We start from the raw sequence: 14,200 nt of genomic DNA, 5'->3' as shown, positions 1-14,200 counted from the left end.
TTTAGTAATGGAGCTTAAATGTGAATTATATATGTATTGGGTGTGTTTTCTCAAATAATAAGTGGGAACATTGAAGTTTTTGGTGTAAAATCAGCATTTCATAAAAACAACACTGTCGTGTTTTAATCATCCACCTGCCACACTGACACAATAACATGAGAAGCAGTGTGTGGATACAACAGCCCTCTGTCTCTCTGCCTGTTGCTGGCGGTCTGCTGTGTTGTCCTCGGTGACCTTAGCTCGCGCTGTTGCTAAGTTAAAATAAACTTTCCCCTTCCTCGACCAATAGAGACGGACTGTCCCCGCACAGCTGTGCGGCCTGAACGCTGGAAATAAACCACCGGCCTGCAGATCAGGAGTCACGGCTGTTCAACGGTGGCCAATGTCGGCACCGTGAAAACAGAGAGAGACACAGGCCAAGCTTCATGATGGAGACTACTGAGCTGTTACCCAGAGACACACAGTATCCAGCGCAAAGAAGAAGCAGTGCATCAAGCTGGTACCAACACTTGATTGAAAATCAAATGCGATCCCATCGTCTGTGATGATGGAGAGGACGCAGCACTGCAAAATACTGACATTAATGTGAACGTCTGTTACGTCCCTCTGTCCGTCTTAAACAACAAAAAACACTTTCAAAGGACTGATTTTTCTTCAAGAAATCTTTCTTAAAACAACCGTAAAGCTTTGTGGGAAATCCGATTGCACGTCTTTCCCGTGCAAAAGCACTTTGTTCTTCGAATTTTCATAATGTTTTGAGCTGCAGGGGAATCAAAGAGCAAATTAAGGCCAGACATCTAATGCACGTGTGTTTGGTGGTGAGAGTACAGGTGTGAGGCCCGTGTGTGGAGACCTTACTTACAGTTGACTGGATAAACAGAATTGCAGAAATCAGATGAGGATGAAATGTCTTTGTTTGGACTACGAGTTTTGATTTAGTTATTGTACTGTTGCATTATCTGGAGCACCACAGGGCTATGGTTGGGTCATTTGTTTTCAGAGGTAGAGCTAGTGATAACAGTCAGTACAGAGTCATTGCAACACCTTGGCCAATAGGATAAAAAACACCAAAAGAAGGCATATTCAGGAAGTCCAGGGAACCCTGAAGATGAAACACCTGGTCACTTAGTAGCATGTGTGAAGAAACATCTGAAGAACCTAAAAGACAAGATTAGCCCATGGCACAACACCTTGCCGAACGTGACTGATCAAATATTTTAGAACTGATAGAGTGCTGAACGAGCCCGAAAACTAGGAGATGAGTCAGCATTTTTGCACTACCAGTTCCCTCGTCTCAAAGTCAATGTTTTTGGTTAGATTCCAGAAATGAGGTCAATGGTTAACACATAAGAGATTTTAATGTTTTGTCCTCTGAAAATAATAAATAAATCTACAGTATAATAATAATAAAATAGATAAGTAAATATCCCTCTGAATTTTGAAGCTTTTACGTGAGTCTTAAAAAAGGCTAAATGAATCTACAAACGCTAAAAAACAACACTACACGCCTTTAAGCTTAGTGGTGGTGACGTGAAGTCATGTGACCGTGGTGTAGTTTGTTTGTGGCCTGACGTTCTATCGTGTTCACGCTTTAAAAATCATAAAAGTGGTGTTCATGTGTGAAGATTATCTCGCTGAACAAGAGGTGTGAGTATCATAAACGTTTGCCACAGAGCTTATTTTCTGCAAAAAATCCTAAATCCAAAGAAAAATCCCAGAGGCCGGTGTGATGCTAACTTCCTGTTGGACTGCAAAAATACATCCCTGCAACGCTCTACTGTCAGAGGGGGTGAACATGTGAAAACATGTCTTAGTCTACCCGGGTTTGAGTGAATGAATAGATTTTACACCTTTAGAAAAAAAAACACACAATTCCTAATTTTGATAGGGTTGCATCGCACTGCATGGTAAAAAACTGGAAGGTTATTTTTTTTTATGTTATGTTAATTATATACATATTTTGACATCATCGTGATACAATTCTTAACTTTGTTCACCTGCTTGGTGTCTCCGAAGCTTTCAGCCACGTTACACATGACTCCATTATTCTTCACTGTTTAAAGTTGAACAAAAGCTTTTATCCGCCCTTCAAAAAAAAGTATGAAACACAAGTAGCGTCGGTAAACATTTGACACTTTGTGGCATAAAAAGGACGGTTCAGCACGACCCAAGTACGGACGGGACTTTTTGGTCACACGGTGAAAGCTTCTTCAGTCGTGAGAAGCGGTTGAAAGCTCCGGAAAAAATGCTTGCAAGTGGACCTTGAGTCGAGATTCAAACGTCAGTTGTGTAAATATGAAGCTCAATGTGTTTCTGTGCATGCATATGAAAGAACAAGACCGTACACAATATCAGAAAGGAGACAAAACAGGCACCTGCTCTTGTTACAGTTTATTGTAACTACAAAAGTAAGACTGTTTCAAATTCATAGACAGCTGTCCATTTATCTCGTATACTATATATATGTGTGTGTGTATATATAGACATAACTATACACACACACACACACACACACATATATGTTTATTATCTACGGTCCACGTTTGGATCCCAATACAGTGATCAGCTGATAGTTTCTCTCTCTGTGTATTGCATAGAAAAAGGCACAGCTCTGAGGTCTGTGTAAAATACAGCCTTCGCAGAGGAAATCGGCCTCGCTCGGCGACTTGAACCGCCGCATGCTCCGTACAGCGCCGAAACGAGGCTTGGTAACAAACACTGATCGACAGAAACAAAAAAAAGAAGCCTCGAGAGCTTGAATGTTGTTCATACTATGTACATTACTTTTGGCATTGAAGCGTCTGTGACAGGCTTTGGAGTCGTTGACATCGGAGTATTGCTGCATGAACTGTTCGCCTTCACAACTGGAAAAAAACGGTGAACAAAAATAGTACAAAAAAGGTGTAAAAAGTCATGGCCGCCACCCCAGAAAAAGGACAAAGCAACAAACATAAAAAAGATGATATAACTAACTATGTATATATTCATATATAAAGATATATATAGATATATATCTATAAATCTCTCTATATATATAAAAATGGCTTTCACCCATAATTCCATACTCAGATACATTCCTATCTGATACATTCCTACCACACATTCTGTACACGCATTTACAATCCAAATGTTCACTTCACATCAAAAATAAATATATTTACACAGAGAAGAAAAAAACATAAGAATAAATAACTTCATTGACAAAAAACAAAACAAAAAAAACAAGCACTCCAAAATTCAAACAATAAACGAGACGCAGTCGTCTGCAAACTGTATTAGTTGGTGCCGTTATCTGCTCAGCTCACACTCGGCTACTGGCTGAGGTCAAATGCATGCTGGGAAACTAATGATCTTCTGCCGGAACAAGTTTTGACACCACCCCGACCTCACTGCTGCCGGCTAACACAGTGCGATGAGTCAGACGGAACACTTTCTGTCCCACCAGCTGGGACCTCTGATAGAAAAAGATATATGACCAGACACAGACGTGTTTAGGGTTAACTGTGTAATTTAAAAATAACTACTTTTGAAGGAAAATACCACTCTGTTGCATTTCTGCACCACTGTCCATCTGCGGCGTCTGCACTCGACATCTTTGACATTATTACCATGAAGTGATTAGGCTTAACGCGCGAGGTGTCGCTTGTAGTGATGAACTCACAGCACCAAAACTCTGACGTTCTCCTTATTTCTTTGGAGCGTTTTAGCTTCTTTTAGCTCATTGTTTTGGTCGTCTCTCCCACGACTCTATTTCTATCTGCAGCAGGCTGTAATCGGGAAAAAGGTGCCCCCCCCTTCAGTAGTTGGTGGAGACCCAAACAGTCCGAAAGAGAGAGGGAATATGGGAGTTGAACTTATCAGGCGGCCGGAGACAGAACTCACACAAGCATGCGCAAATGTGCAGCAAACGTTAGCCAACACGTTTGTCAAAAAAACCTTTCTAGGGTCATAATATGTCGTATGTTATGTTTCGAGCTTGTTCTGATGCCCCAACTCGGTCTCCTACAACACAATGTTCCCATACAACCTAACTGCACTCTCAACTTGCTTTCCAGGGAAATGTATTTTCTCCCGGAACGCGGTCGGAGTTGTAAACACTTTGAAACGCGCTGTACACCGTCTAAATTGAAACACAACCAAACTACTTGTTTTGGTGTATGGGAAATAGATTGTTAGGAGACGGGGCTGGTTGTCCACAAGTGGCAAAAGCAAAACAAACAAGCGATGAATGCAGCTTTAAACATCAAACAGAGTGCTTTTGAAAAGTCACCATTTTGCGTGAGTGCAGAATCCAATTTCACCAAAAGTAGCCCCGAGGTGATTTCCAACATGTCACCACACACAAAGTGCTGAATGAGATTGAACATTAATGATTGGTGATGCATTAAAGTACCCCAGCGGTGGATTATTCCTTTAAAGTTTGAAGCTTTTAGTTAAAACGTCATTGCGTTGTCTGACTGAAAAGGCCTTTTGCTGCATCGCCTCTAGAAAACACGCCATGTATCTGCACACTGGTGCCACCTCTGCATGGTTGCAGTATCAGGTTGACATTGTGGTTTGTTTTCTAACAATTGTAAAAAATCCACATTCCAACAACTGTTCTGGAACCAGATCTAGCCCTCCCTCTGCCGTACGTGCTGAGCTCGGGGGGTCGGCATCAAAACTGTGCGGCACAACGCACAGAAGTGAGCCCAACCCTGAGATCCTACTGCCAACGAGGGTAAACATACTGTGTGTGTGTGTAATACTGTATGCCGCGCTGTAATTTGTCTGCCACTCATGTTGCTAATTCTGTCGAAGCCAAACCAAAACAATTCAGTCAAACCAAAACAATTCAGTTTTCTTTGTGTGATTCGGAGAAATTCTTTGCAGTCGTTGTTCGTCTTGGGGCCTATAGAGCCGCATTTCACGTGTTTGGAGCCTCAAAGTCTCTGCTGAGTTTTGGACTTTTCAGATCATCTGCATTCGACTGGGAGGCGAAGAGTTGGTGGTGGTGGCGTGACCCGCCGCTTCCAATGTAAACACGTCAAGCCCTCCTGTGAGTGTAGCTCATTTGAATTTGTGCTGTGACTGAAGCATGATAACTAGCACATAGTTTGGGCTCATGTAAAACAGCATCCAGCAGTTACATGTGGCTGACAACAAGGAAAGGGAAAAAGTCCTGAAATGAATTCATAGATGTGATGTGTACACGTTGAACGAACACCCGGGCCATGTGGTCTTAGAGCTGTTCCCAAAGCGTGGTTATACAGCCGAGCTAACATGTAATGCAGCACACTGGTAAAACAACGCAGTCATCGTTAAATACTTTTTTGATGCTCGCTTTACACACATAAAAACAGCCTCTGTAATAATAATAATAATATTTTTTGATCATGAGAAATGACCTTACTGAATAATAGTTTGAACACGATACAATACATAAAAAATTAAAAGTGAGAAGAACTAGAAAAGAAAAAAGACAAATACCGTAAAAACAGGAATTGAAGAAGTGGTCATTTTGAAAGGCACTCGTCTGCTAAAAAGCCATGAATTCAGTGTGTGTGTGTGTGTGTGTGTGTGTGTGTATGTGTGTGTGTGTGTCGTGTAAATTCACTTATATAACTATACCTGTGAGGAGTAGATGTCCTCACAAGAATAGAATGATTGCAGAAATCCGCCAGAATGAGGAAAATCTGCCGGTCCTCAAAGTTTTCTATTTACAGTTACTTCCCAGGGTTAAGGCTTAGGTTCAGGTTAAAGATTAAAACTAGGTTTAAAATTAGGATTAGGGAATGAATTGGAGTCAATGGAGGCCCTCACAAGTATAGAAATACAAACCTGTGTGTGTCTTTGTTTCCCAGTTACTTCATTTCCATATTTGGAAAGGCGAGCACAGTGCATGCACAGTGTTGTGTAGTTGTCATAGTAGTACTAATTGACATCACCATCGATGTTTACAATTACCGACCTTTGAAGAGAGTTAAAAAAAAAAAAAACATTAAAAAAACAACCAGGAAACACCCCCAAGTGTTCATTCCAGTCTGTCTCATATTAAACTGTCTGTGTGTTTCTGGTTTCCGCCAGTCATGAACCCACCAACACTTCCATGATGTGGTCCAGTTCTGTCAGATCTATTTTGAAAGGCTGATTGGCAGAGACCTGGGGGGCGGGGCCGCTGTACGGCGACGCTAGCGATTTGAGGAGGTCGTCCGCCGTGACCACGGGTGGCAGCTTGGTGAGGCCGCCGCCTGCCGTCGCGCCCACGGCCCCCGCTGTCGTACAGGGGTCAAAGTCATACATGGACGTGTCGATGTCGGCGAACAGGACGTCGTCCAGCGCCAAGTCTGAGAGAAACCCCGAGGGGGAGGAGGGGGAGGAAGGGGAGGAAGGAGAGGAGGAAATGTCTACTAGGCCACCAGGGGGCAGAGTGGGCAGAGTATCCATCGGCCGAAGCTCGGCGCCAGCTGCCTCTGGTTTAGCACCCACGGTCTTGCAGTCTCGGAGTGGGCCCGCTGGTGATGGGGAGAGGGATGCTAGGTGGGGGGGCTGGGTGAGTGGAGTGGGAGATGGGGAGGTAGTCACGGTCGTAGTATTAGCTGCTGCTGTCCTTGTTATGGCTGTGGGAGGACCCAACTCCATGTCACTCAGAGCGGAGGGGAGACCATCGTTGGACGAGGCGGGCGCGGGGACCCTGGGGGATGCCGGGCTCAGAAGTGCTGAAGGTAACGGAGGAGGCTGCGCCGGGGGAGGCGACAGAGGGGGAGTGGGCGGGGATGGAGTACAAAAGGCCGAATCTCCACCGTCCTCCTCCAGTAAAGAGGCCGGGGTCAGGCAGGATTCCAGAGGGGCGGGGCAGGCCTGGGATGCCAGGCCGTTGGGAGGCACCATTGGGTGGGGCGAAGGCGGCGGGATGATAGCCGGCATCAGCAGCACCGACGGCTGGGGCGCCTGCGCCACTGCAGACAGAACGCCAAAAGAGGGCGGAGCCTCGCGGAAACCCTCGTCCATAGGGTCGTCGGGCGGCGGCGAGGGCGGCAGGAGCAGCGGTCGCAGGGAGCCCTCCTGCTTGAGTTCATCCTGGATGCGCCGCAGCATGTTGTTGATGAGGACGCGGCGCTCCAGGCTGGGCTCGCCGAGCGGCCGCTGGCTGTACAGCTTCATCAGGGAGATGTTGAAGATGGTCTGCCGCTGCAGGGTGTACGACACCTTGGACAGGCCCTCTGGCACGAGGCCTAGTCCCCCTCCCGCCACCGGCACCTCCAGCGTTTTGCCTTCCAGCCCCTCTTCATCCTCGTCCAGCTTCCGCTTCGCACCTTTACCGAACATATATCTGGAAAACACAAGACCAGAAGAGAGGAGTTCATTTGTCAATCGTCATTAACATAACAAGGCAAGAAACACGTGATGTTGAGCTTCTTGGACGATTATCGGTTTGTTTTTATAAAATGTTAGATGTAAGTAAAAAATTGCCCCTTACAATTTCCCAGAGCTGTTATGGGACATTCAATTTGTCGCGATCGACCAATTAATGAATCCACTCATCATTATGGATCACCCAAAATGAAGGACTTGGCTTGGCGCTTTCAGTCACATCACCTTTTACTGATTTATGAATGTACCCCCCACCGGGTATATCCAAAAATAAGAGAAATGGTGAGAAGTTTGTGAAAATTGAAATCCAGACCGCATTAATTCCATGACTTTCTGTAACCAATTCAGAGCACGACTCGTATTTCCAAATTGGGGACATTTTACAAACTATTCTGATATTGCAAAAAAAAACGACACCTTTTTGTTTTTTGGTATGTTGATTCAAATCCAACAGCACCACTAGATCACAGCATTAGATTACCATTGCCATAGCACATCTCACCAGTGAAGTTTGCAGACTGAAGCACAGCAGCTTAACCGTGGTGATTCAAAAAGCTGCTTAAATGCAACAGTAGATTTAAAACAAAAGAAAAAACATACATTGAAACCAAGAGCAGCTGCAAAGGGAGCGTCGCCACTGCACACACGCACACATACGAGTTATGTAATAGCAGCATTCCCCCCGCTGTACAGCAGGATCATAGGCCAGATTTTTAAGCCCCCCCCCCCCCCGTGTTCGACCCGCGTCAAGACAGCTGTCAACCTCTCCAGGCTACAGGGTGGTTTTCAACATTATTACATCAGTAATTTACATGATACAGGTCACATTTTAGTTTCACCTCTTTGTCTGTCTGTTTATCTCTCTTTCCTTCGCTCTCTCTCTCTTTTGTCAGAATCATTGAATTCATTTCAATTCCTGGCAGCAACGCCAGTTCATCAGATCTGGGGGGCTTTGAAGGAACGGGGCATTCCCTGAACATACTGTACACATTCCAGTAGCTGAACAGATCTCCGTCTAATCAAACCATCTGATGGGCATTATTGGTGCAACAGAGAAAGCAGGGAAGACAGCAGAGACGGACGGGAAAAAGAAAAGAAAAGAAAGAAAACAGGAATCGCTGCAGTGTGTTTGACTCTAATCCAGGCTGACAGGCTCATGCAGCCAGTTGCTGTCTGCACACACACACACACACACACACACACACACACACACAGGAAGTGTGTGCTGCAGGCCCAGTCACCACGACCAGTTGGTTGCCATGACAAACAGAGTCAGCTGGGAATTCACCCAGAGAGATGACAAAGAATGAGATGGGGGAGAGGAGGAGGAGGAGTGCCACGGGGGTGGGGGGGAGGGCAGGAAGGAAGAGGAGGAAGACGAGGAGGAAGAGGAAGTAGAGGAGTCTTAAAAGATTGGTCTGGAAAAGGTGGGAGGGGAATGATCAACTTTCTCTCCGCCTATCTATCAAAATGACTGCTGAGGTCTCTTTGAGCTCTTCATTAGTTCAGACTTTGCAACTTGGTCATAAATGATGCACATCTGTTGGTTTGGTCTGCTGGCTGTACCCACATATTCACATTTTACTGATGTTAATGGATGTAAAAAAACAATCTTTCACTATTTGATTTTCCTCAAGATCTTTCTGTGTTAGCAAGTTATAAGCTAACCATCTCATAGCCTTAGGTCCATAGCTGACACACAGATATGAGAGTGGTGTTGGCCTTCTCGTCTCACTCTAGACAAGATAGCAAAGCTATCCCCCAAAATGTGCTATATTGGGAGCATTTCTACTGCCTTTCGACGGCTCTCAACAACCTTAATATAATTGCAACGGTTGAGTGTTATAGAAATTCACCAGCCGTACAGTTGTCATAAACAGGGAAAAAAGCTTTAGAGACCAAAACGGTGTTTTGTACCAGGCTGTAAACATGTTAGTTTCTGCTGTAAACATGTAACATGGGGGTCTATGGGGACTGACTTGCTTTTGGAGCCAACCTCCAGTGGTCGTTTGAGGTACTGCATTTTTTGGCATTTCAGCGTGAGCTTCATTTGTCAGCACCGGAGGTTGCCGATAGGTGCCAACAAGAACTAGTGGCTCAGTCTATACTTCGGGTACCCCCCTGCTTGTTCTTCTGCTTCTTGTCCTTCTTTAAAAAAAACGCACATTTAGATCTCTGTGAATCACTACTCGAGTTTCCTGCATTCGTTGCAGCTGCTTGTGGAGCTTCTCGGGGAAATGGCGAATCGGAGAGTGTCAGAGAGAGAGAGAGAGAGAGAGAGAGAGAGAGAGAGAGAGAGAGAGAGAGAGAGAGCAACAGAGTTAGTTTAAAGCAGTTTGCGGGTGTGTGACTGAGGGCTGAACAGCTGCGCATGTCTGACTCACTGACTCATGGCGGGGTGTTTAGACACACACACACGCGCACACACACACGGTAGAGGGCTGACATACCAGAGGTGCCCCACCCCTTACATTCCACTTCATTATCCTCCTCTTCCTTTTCTTCTGCAGTCACTCTTTTATCTCTTTTTCCCCCCCATCTATCTTCTCATCCCCCCTCCACTCTTTACCCCCCCCCCCCCTGTCAAAGTTCACAGGCCCAGAACCATCCTACACCCCATGAGCCATGTCTAGATATGAACACGCCAGAAGAAGAAGAGCAGATGATTGAGCGGAATGAGCGGAGTAGATAAAGCGCAGCAGAGGAGTACCGCGCTCCGAAATGCCCCCCCCGGCCGTCCCCCAAGGTCACCGTGTCTTCACTGCGCTGCCGTCAGCTGTCTTGCGAACAACTGTCTCAAAACTAGCTTGTTTTTCTCCGAATGGTTTCGCGTGAGGTAAATATAGCTCAAGGTTTAGGCAAAGGAGCAACCAGCTCAATCTCCCAACCTACAGTTTTGAAGGTCAGAGATTTTGAGACTGAAGCTCACAAAAGATCTTTTCGTCAATAGTCATTGCGTTTGTATTGGACAGGAAGTAAAATATGACAAGTATAGTGATATTAAATGTTACTGTGTCTATGTAGTTCTGTGAAATCAAATAAAAATTAGAATAACTTCAGTGCGACATCAAAAGAAGTGTGTAAATAAATGATATCAGAGGCTGACAACGCCAACCAAAAAGACTGACTTTAACAAAAGTCTAATATTATTTTATCCATACATGTAATTCCATTTGGGGCGATCTGATCTATGAAAAGCACATTTCTCAAAATAAACCCTTCTCTGCCTTTGCCCCGCAGCACAAAACTATCACCAGACAACCCGACACAAAACCGAGAACCAACACAGACCGGCTGAACGGTTCCTGTCGTACTTTGAAACATCTACGAGATCAGGCCCACACAGCTTAGAAGAGAAGAGTGGCTGCCTGTGTTTTTTACATTTTACATTAAAAGATGATGATGCCTTCAGGGAGCTGGGCCTTTGTAGTAAAAAATAACAATACAAAGCATAGAAAAGGAGATTATTAAGAACAAAACAGTGAGTTTTCATATATATGCATGAATGAAAAGTATAAATCAAATCACACATTGCATTTAGAGGGGAGGTGTGTGTTGGCCCGCGAACACACACCAGACATGTGGGTCGAGAGCGTTACTCCAGGAGCTGGCTGTTTACGAGTGTGTGCTGTGCAGTAGTGCAGTGCTGGGTGGACGGACTCTGCAGTGATGTTATGCTCCTGTAACCAGAGACGCTGGTTTCCAATGCCTGAGCTGCTCGTCCACCCTCCCCCTCACCTCCACGTCAGGGCTATTTCGGGTTCTCTGGATGCTCGGAGTACGGACGCGCTGCGCCGCTGCAGGTGGATGTGATGACACGGATTCAGCTCGGCATTCGCTCGTGCGTCCTCGCTGTAATGCATCCGGCTTTGCACACGAGAATGACACTGTCCAACTCGCTCCTGTGTGTGTGTGTGTATATCTCTCTCACACTCACACACCCAATGCAGAACTAGTAAACACATTCCAGACAAAACCCAGAGGAAGAGACGTTCGCCTGACCAGACCCACTACGCTCAATAGCAGCTACGCTTCCACACACATCTTAAGATACACCATGACGATAGCTACTACTACTACTACTACTACTACTACTGTTTCCACCTCAGCTTTTAAAATTGCTACAATTAGACCTTGGTCATCAAGACTCTCCAGCAATTGTTCCTCATTCCTCTTTTGCACGGGCACCCTAACACAGGAAAATACAACACGTGTGTCTTCTTCTCAAGCAGAATGTGACTGTCTGTGGTACTCAAGTGACACCATTAATCCGTTCAAGACGTATCACTGAACGAGGTTCCGTTCACACTTGTGGTTTAAACGTTGACATACTGATAGGAGGTTTGGTAAAAGGTAAAAAAAGGTCAATTAAATATTAACGGTCAATCATTTGTTTTATTTTATCTGGAGTGGCTGTATGACTTTTATTCTTACCATATCGTCATGAATATTTACCATCATTGGAACTGTTTTTTTTTTTCTCGATTCCCAATGAGAATAATCTGGCTCTGATGCAGCCGCTGTGTCATTAGTCACCACTCTGTAGTCTCACTCAACGTAAACTTCCAGTGACTCAAAATATCGGGGAGGACGGAGGAAAACCAAACCGCTGCGTCATGTTATTTTATTTAGTTATATATTTATGTTGGGCTCAGTGCTGCTTGGCATACTGTACGTCTCATGTTCCCAATTTGTGTATGTAGGGAGGTCTTACATGGGTTTCGGATTTCTTAATTTTTTCTCTCTATTATTTATTCTTAATAAATCTTTTAATTTCAATATCTTTAAACAATCAATGCAGGTTCTGGATGGGAATGAACCTTGTGACTAGAAGCCTCTTTGTGAGTGGACAGTCTCTCTCTCTCTCTCCTTCGTTGATGGATGCACTAGGGCTGGGCGGTATACCAGTTTTAATTTCCCGTATGAAATGAATTCTTCATATACCGTCATACACCCAGAAAACAACTTCCGAAACAACTTCTGTCGCTCTTCAACAGGCAGCAAAATATATTGTTCGCTGCTGAGAGTGCCACGGTCGGAGCTAATTCTCTTAACTGTATTGAGAGGGAACCCTAGTCATGGTTATACCTTTATAACAACAATTAACAACCCACAACTAACGCTCTTTAACAGGGCAAAACACCACGACACAACAGTTTGTGACACATAAACAATTTGTAACACTAATAATTGTACATTTATAAAATTTCACCGCTGAACTGCATGCTGGGTACAGCTCGCTAACAACAATCTGCTAACAGCTGGGAGAGGATCTGTCACTCCAGTAACATTACATTAAAGAACAGAAAAGAGCAATGCAGGATGAACAAAGACTGAACAACAAAAGGTATTGTGATTAGACACATATGCACCGCTGATTACCGTGTAATATGTGTGGTATTTGATATAAATGTACATTGGTACATAGAGGGTGATAAGAAGCTGTACATGGAGGGGCTTAGGACCCAGGGGAATGTAGGTGGAGGAAACAGGAAGTGACGGAACGGAAGACACACCACACAAACAGCTGTTCACCGCTCGCTGGCTGGTTGGCCGGCCGGTTCTTTTCGGCGTTAATTAATTAATGGTTTAAAGCGGAAAAAAATAATACCGTGATATACTGTGAAACCGCCAGAATCTTACAAAATACCGTGATATGCATTTTTGGTCATACCGCCCAGCCCTAGGATGCACTAAAGAAAAGGTCAAAAAGGAGCATTTATGTTACTGAAAATGTATTTATATTGCAAATATCGGTTATTGGGCTCCTTGTTTGCTAATAATCTGTATTGTTATCTATCGATCCTTACTGGTGTTGGATACAGAAAGTTGTCAAATAGCCTAAGAATAAGCTGAAAGAAAGCCCTAAACTAATCTTGAAAACACATTTATTTTGACATTGCTGAAGAATCTTCACGATTGTTTTCTGTGGAACAACGAGGGAGGAGGGCAGATGGTAGAGGGGAGCCATAACCAGATAAATAAGTCAATCATGCGGCTGGAAACAATGTCTGTGTGTGTGCTCTCCCTTGTAGTGATCATAAAAACTCACATGACAGAGGTCAACTCGGTATCAGACCGGGAATTCACTATGCTCTCTTACGTAATGACGGACCTGGTTACAAAACAGCACGAGTTCCCGCTGCACCACACGCAGCCCCCCGTCAACAGAGAGACACCGGTGTGAGCGCTGATGATGCTTTTAATTCATTCTGTGAGCAATAAATGCATTGCAATCCTATTGTTTTTATTTTGACTGAATTTCTTTCTGTACTTGATTTCTTTAAAGTGAAAGTTTTGGGTATGTAGAGTTAAGAAATGAATCACACACAGCAAGTCACTGACTTTCAAACCCTTGTTTTCCTGACTCATTAAAGTTACCAATTCATTTGGGTACATATTGTTTTTGGGTGAGGGTTGTGGACAGAATGGAATTAGAAACACCTCTCACTATAAAGCAACACAATTCAACAGGACCACAAACCGCAGCGACCATAAATGATTGAGTCGGCTGTGTTTTACCAAGGTGTACCTAATGTTCAACCAAACTTCTGCACAGTGCATTAAACACTGTGAGGCCATCATAACAGAGAGCCCTGTGCTGAAATGCCCAAGTCTTTGGGACTGAAGGGACTATGTTGCTTAAAGGGACACACTGCTGTTTTGCAAAAATGTACCAGCATGCATCGCCTTTTTTGCAGAACTGCATGGTAAGTCAGTTCATGTATGACACATACATACACAATAGGTGCATCTCAAGTTTCTGGTCATTAGTGTATTCGGGCACAAACTCACTCCCTCACACACACACACACACACACACACACACACACACACACACACACAC

At 44.4% G+C, this 14,200-nt stretch overlaps 1 protein-coding gene across 2 annotated transcripts in view; it reads right to left on the bottom strand.

Moving 5' to 3' along the window:
• Nucleotides 1-3,054: 3,054 nt before the first annotated feature.
• The window catches only part of LOC116399183 (SERTA domain-containing protein 2-like), a 38,294-nt gene continuing 27,148 nt past the window's right edge, over nt 3,055-14,200 (bottom strand). For both annotated transcript variants that reach the window (XM_031876142.1, XM_031876140.1), the window contains exon 2: nt 3,055-7,312. In XM_031876142.1, coding sequence (XP_031732002.1) covers nt 6,067-7,308 — 1,242 coding nt within the window. In that variant the 5' untranslated portion in view covers nt 7,309-7,312 and the 3' untranslated portion in view covers nt 3,055-6,066. The remainder of the gene's footprint in view (nt 7,313-14,200) is intronic.

This window comes from Anarrhichthys ocellatus, unplaced genomic scaffold (assembly GCF_004355925.1).
Source record: "Anarrhichthys ocellatus isolate YVR2014 unplaced genomic scaffold, GSC_Weel_1.0 scaffold104, whole genome shotgun sequence".
NCBI classification, from domain to species: Eukaryota; Metazoa; Chordata; class Actinopteri; order Perciformes; family Anarhichadidae; genus Anarrhichthys; species Anarrhichthys ocellatus.
The sequence above is the reverse complement of the archived record's forward strand: the minus strand, read 5'-3'. Positions and strand labels throughout refer to the sequence as shown.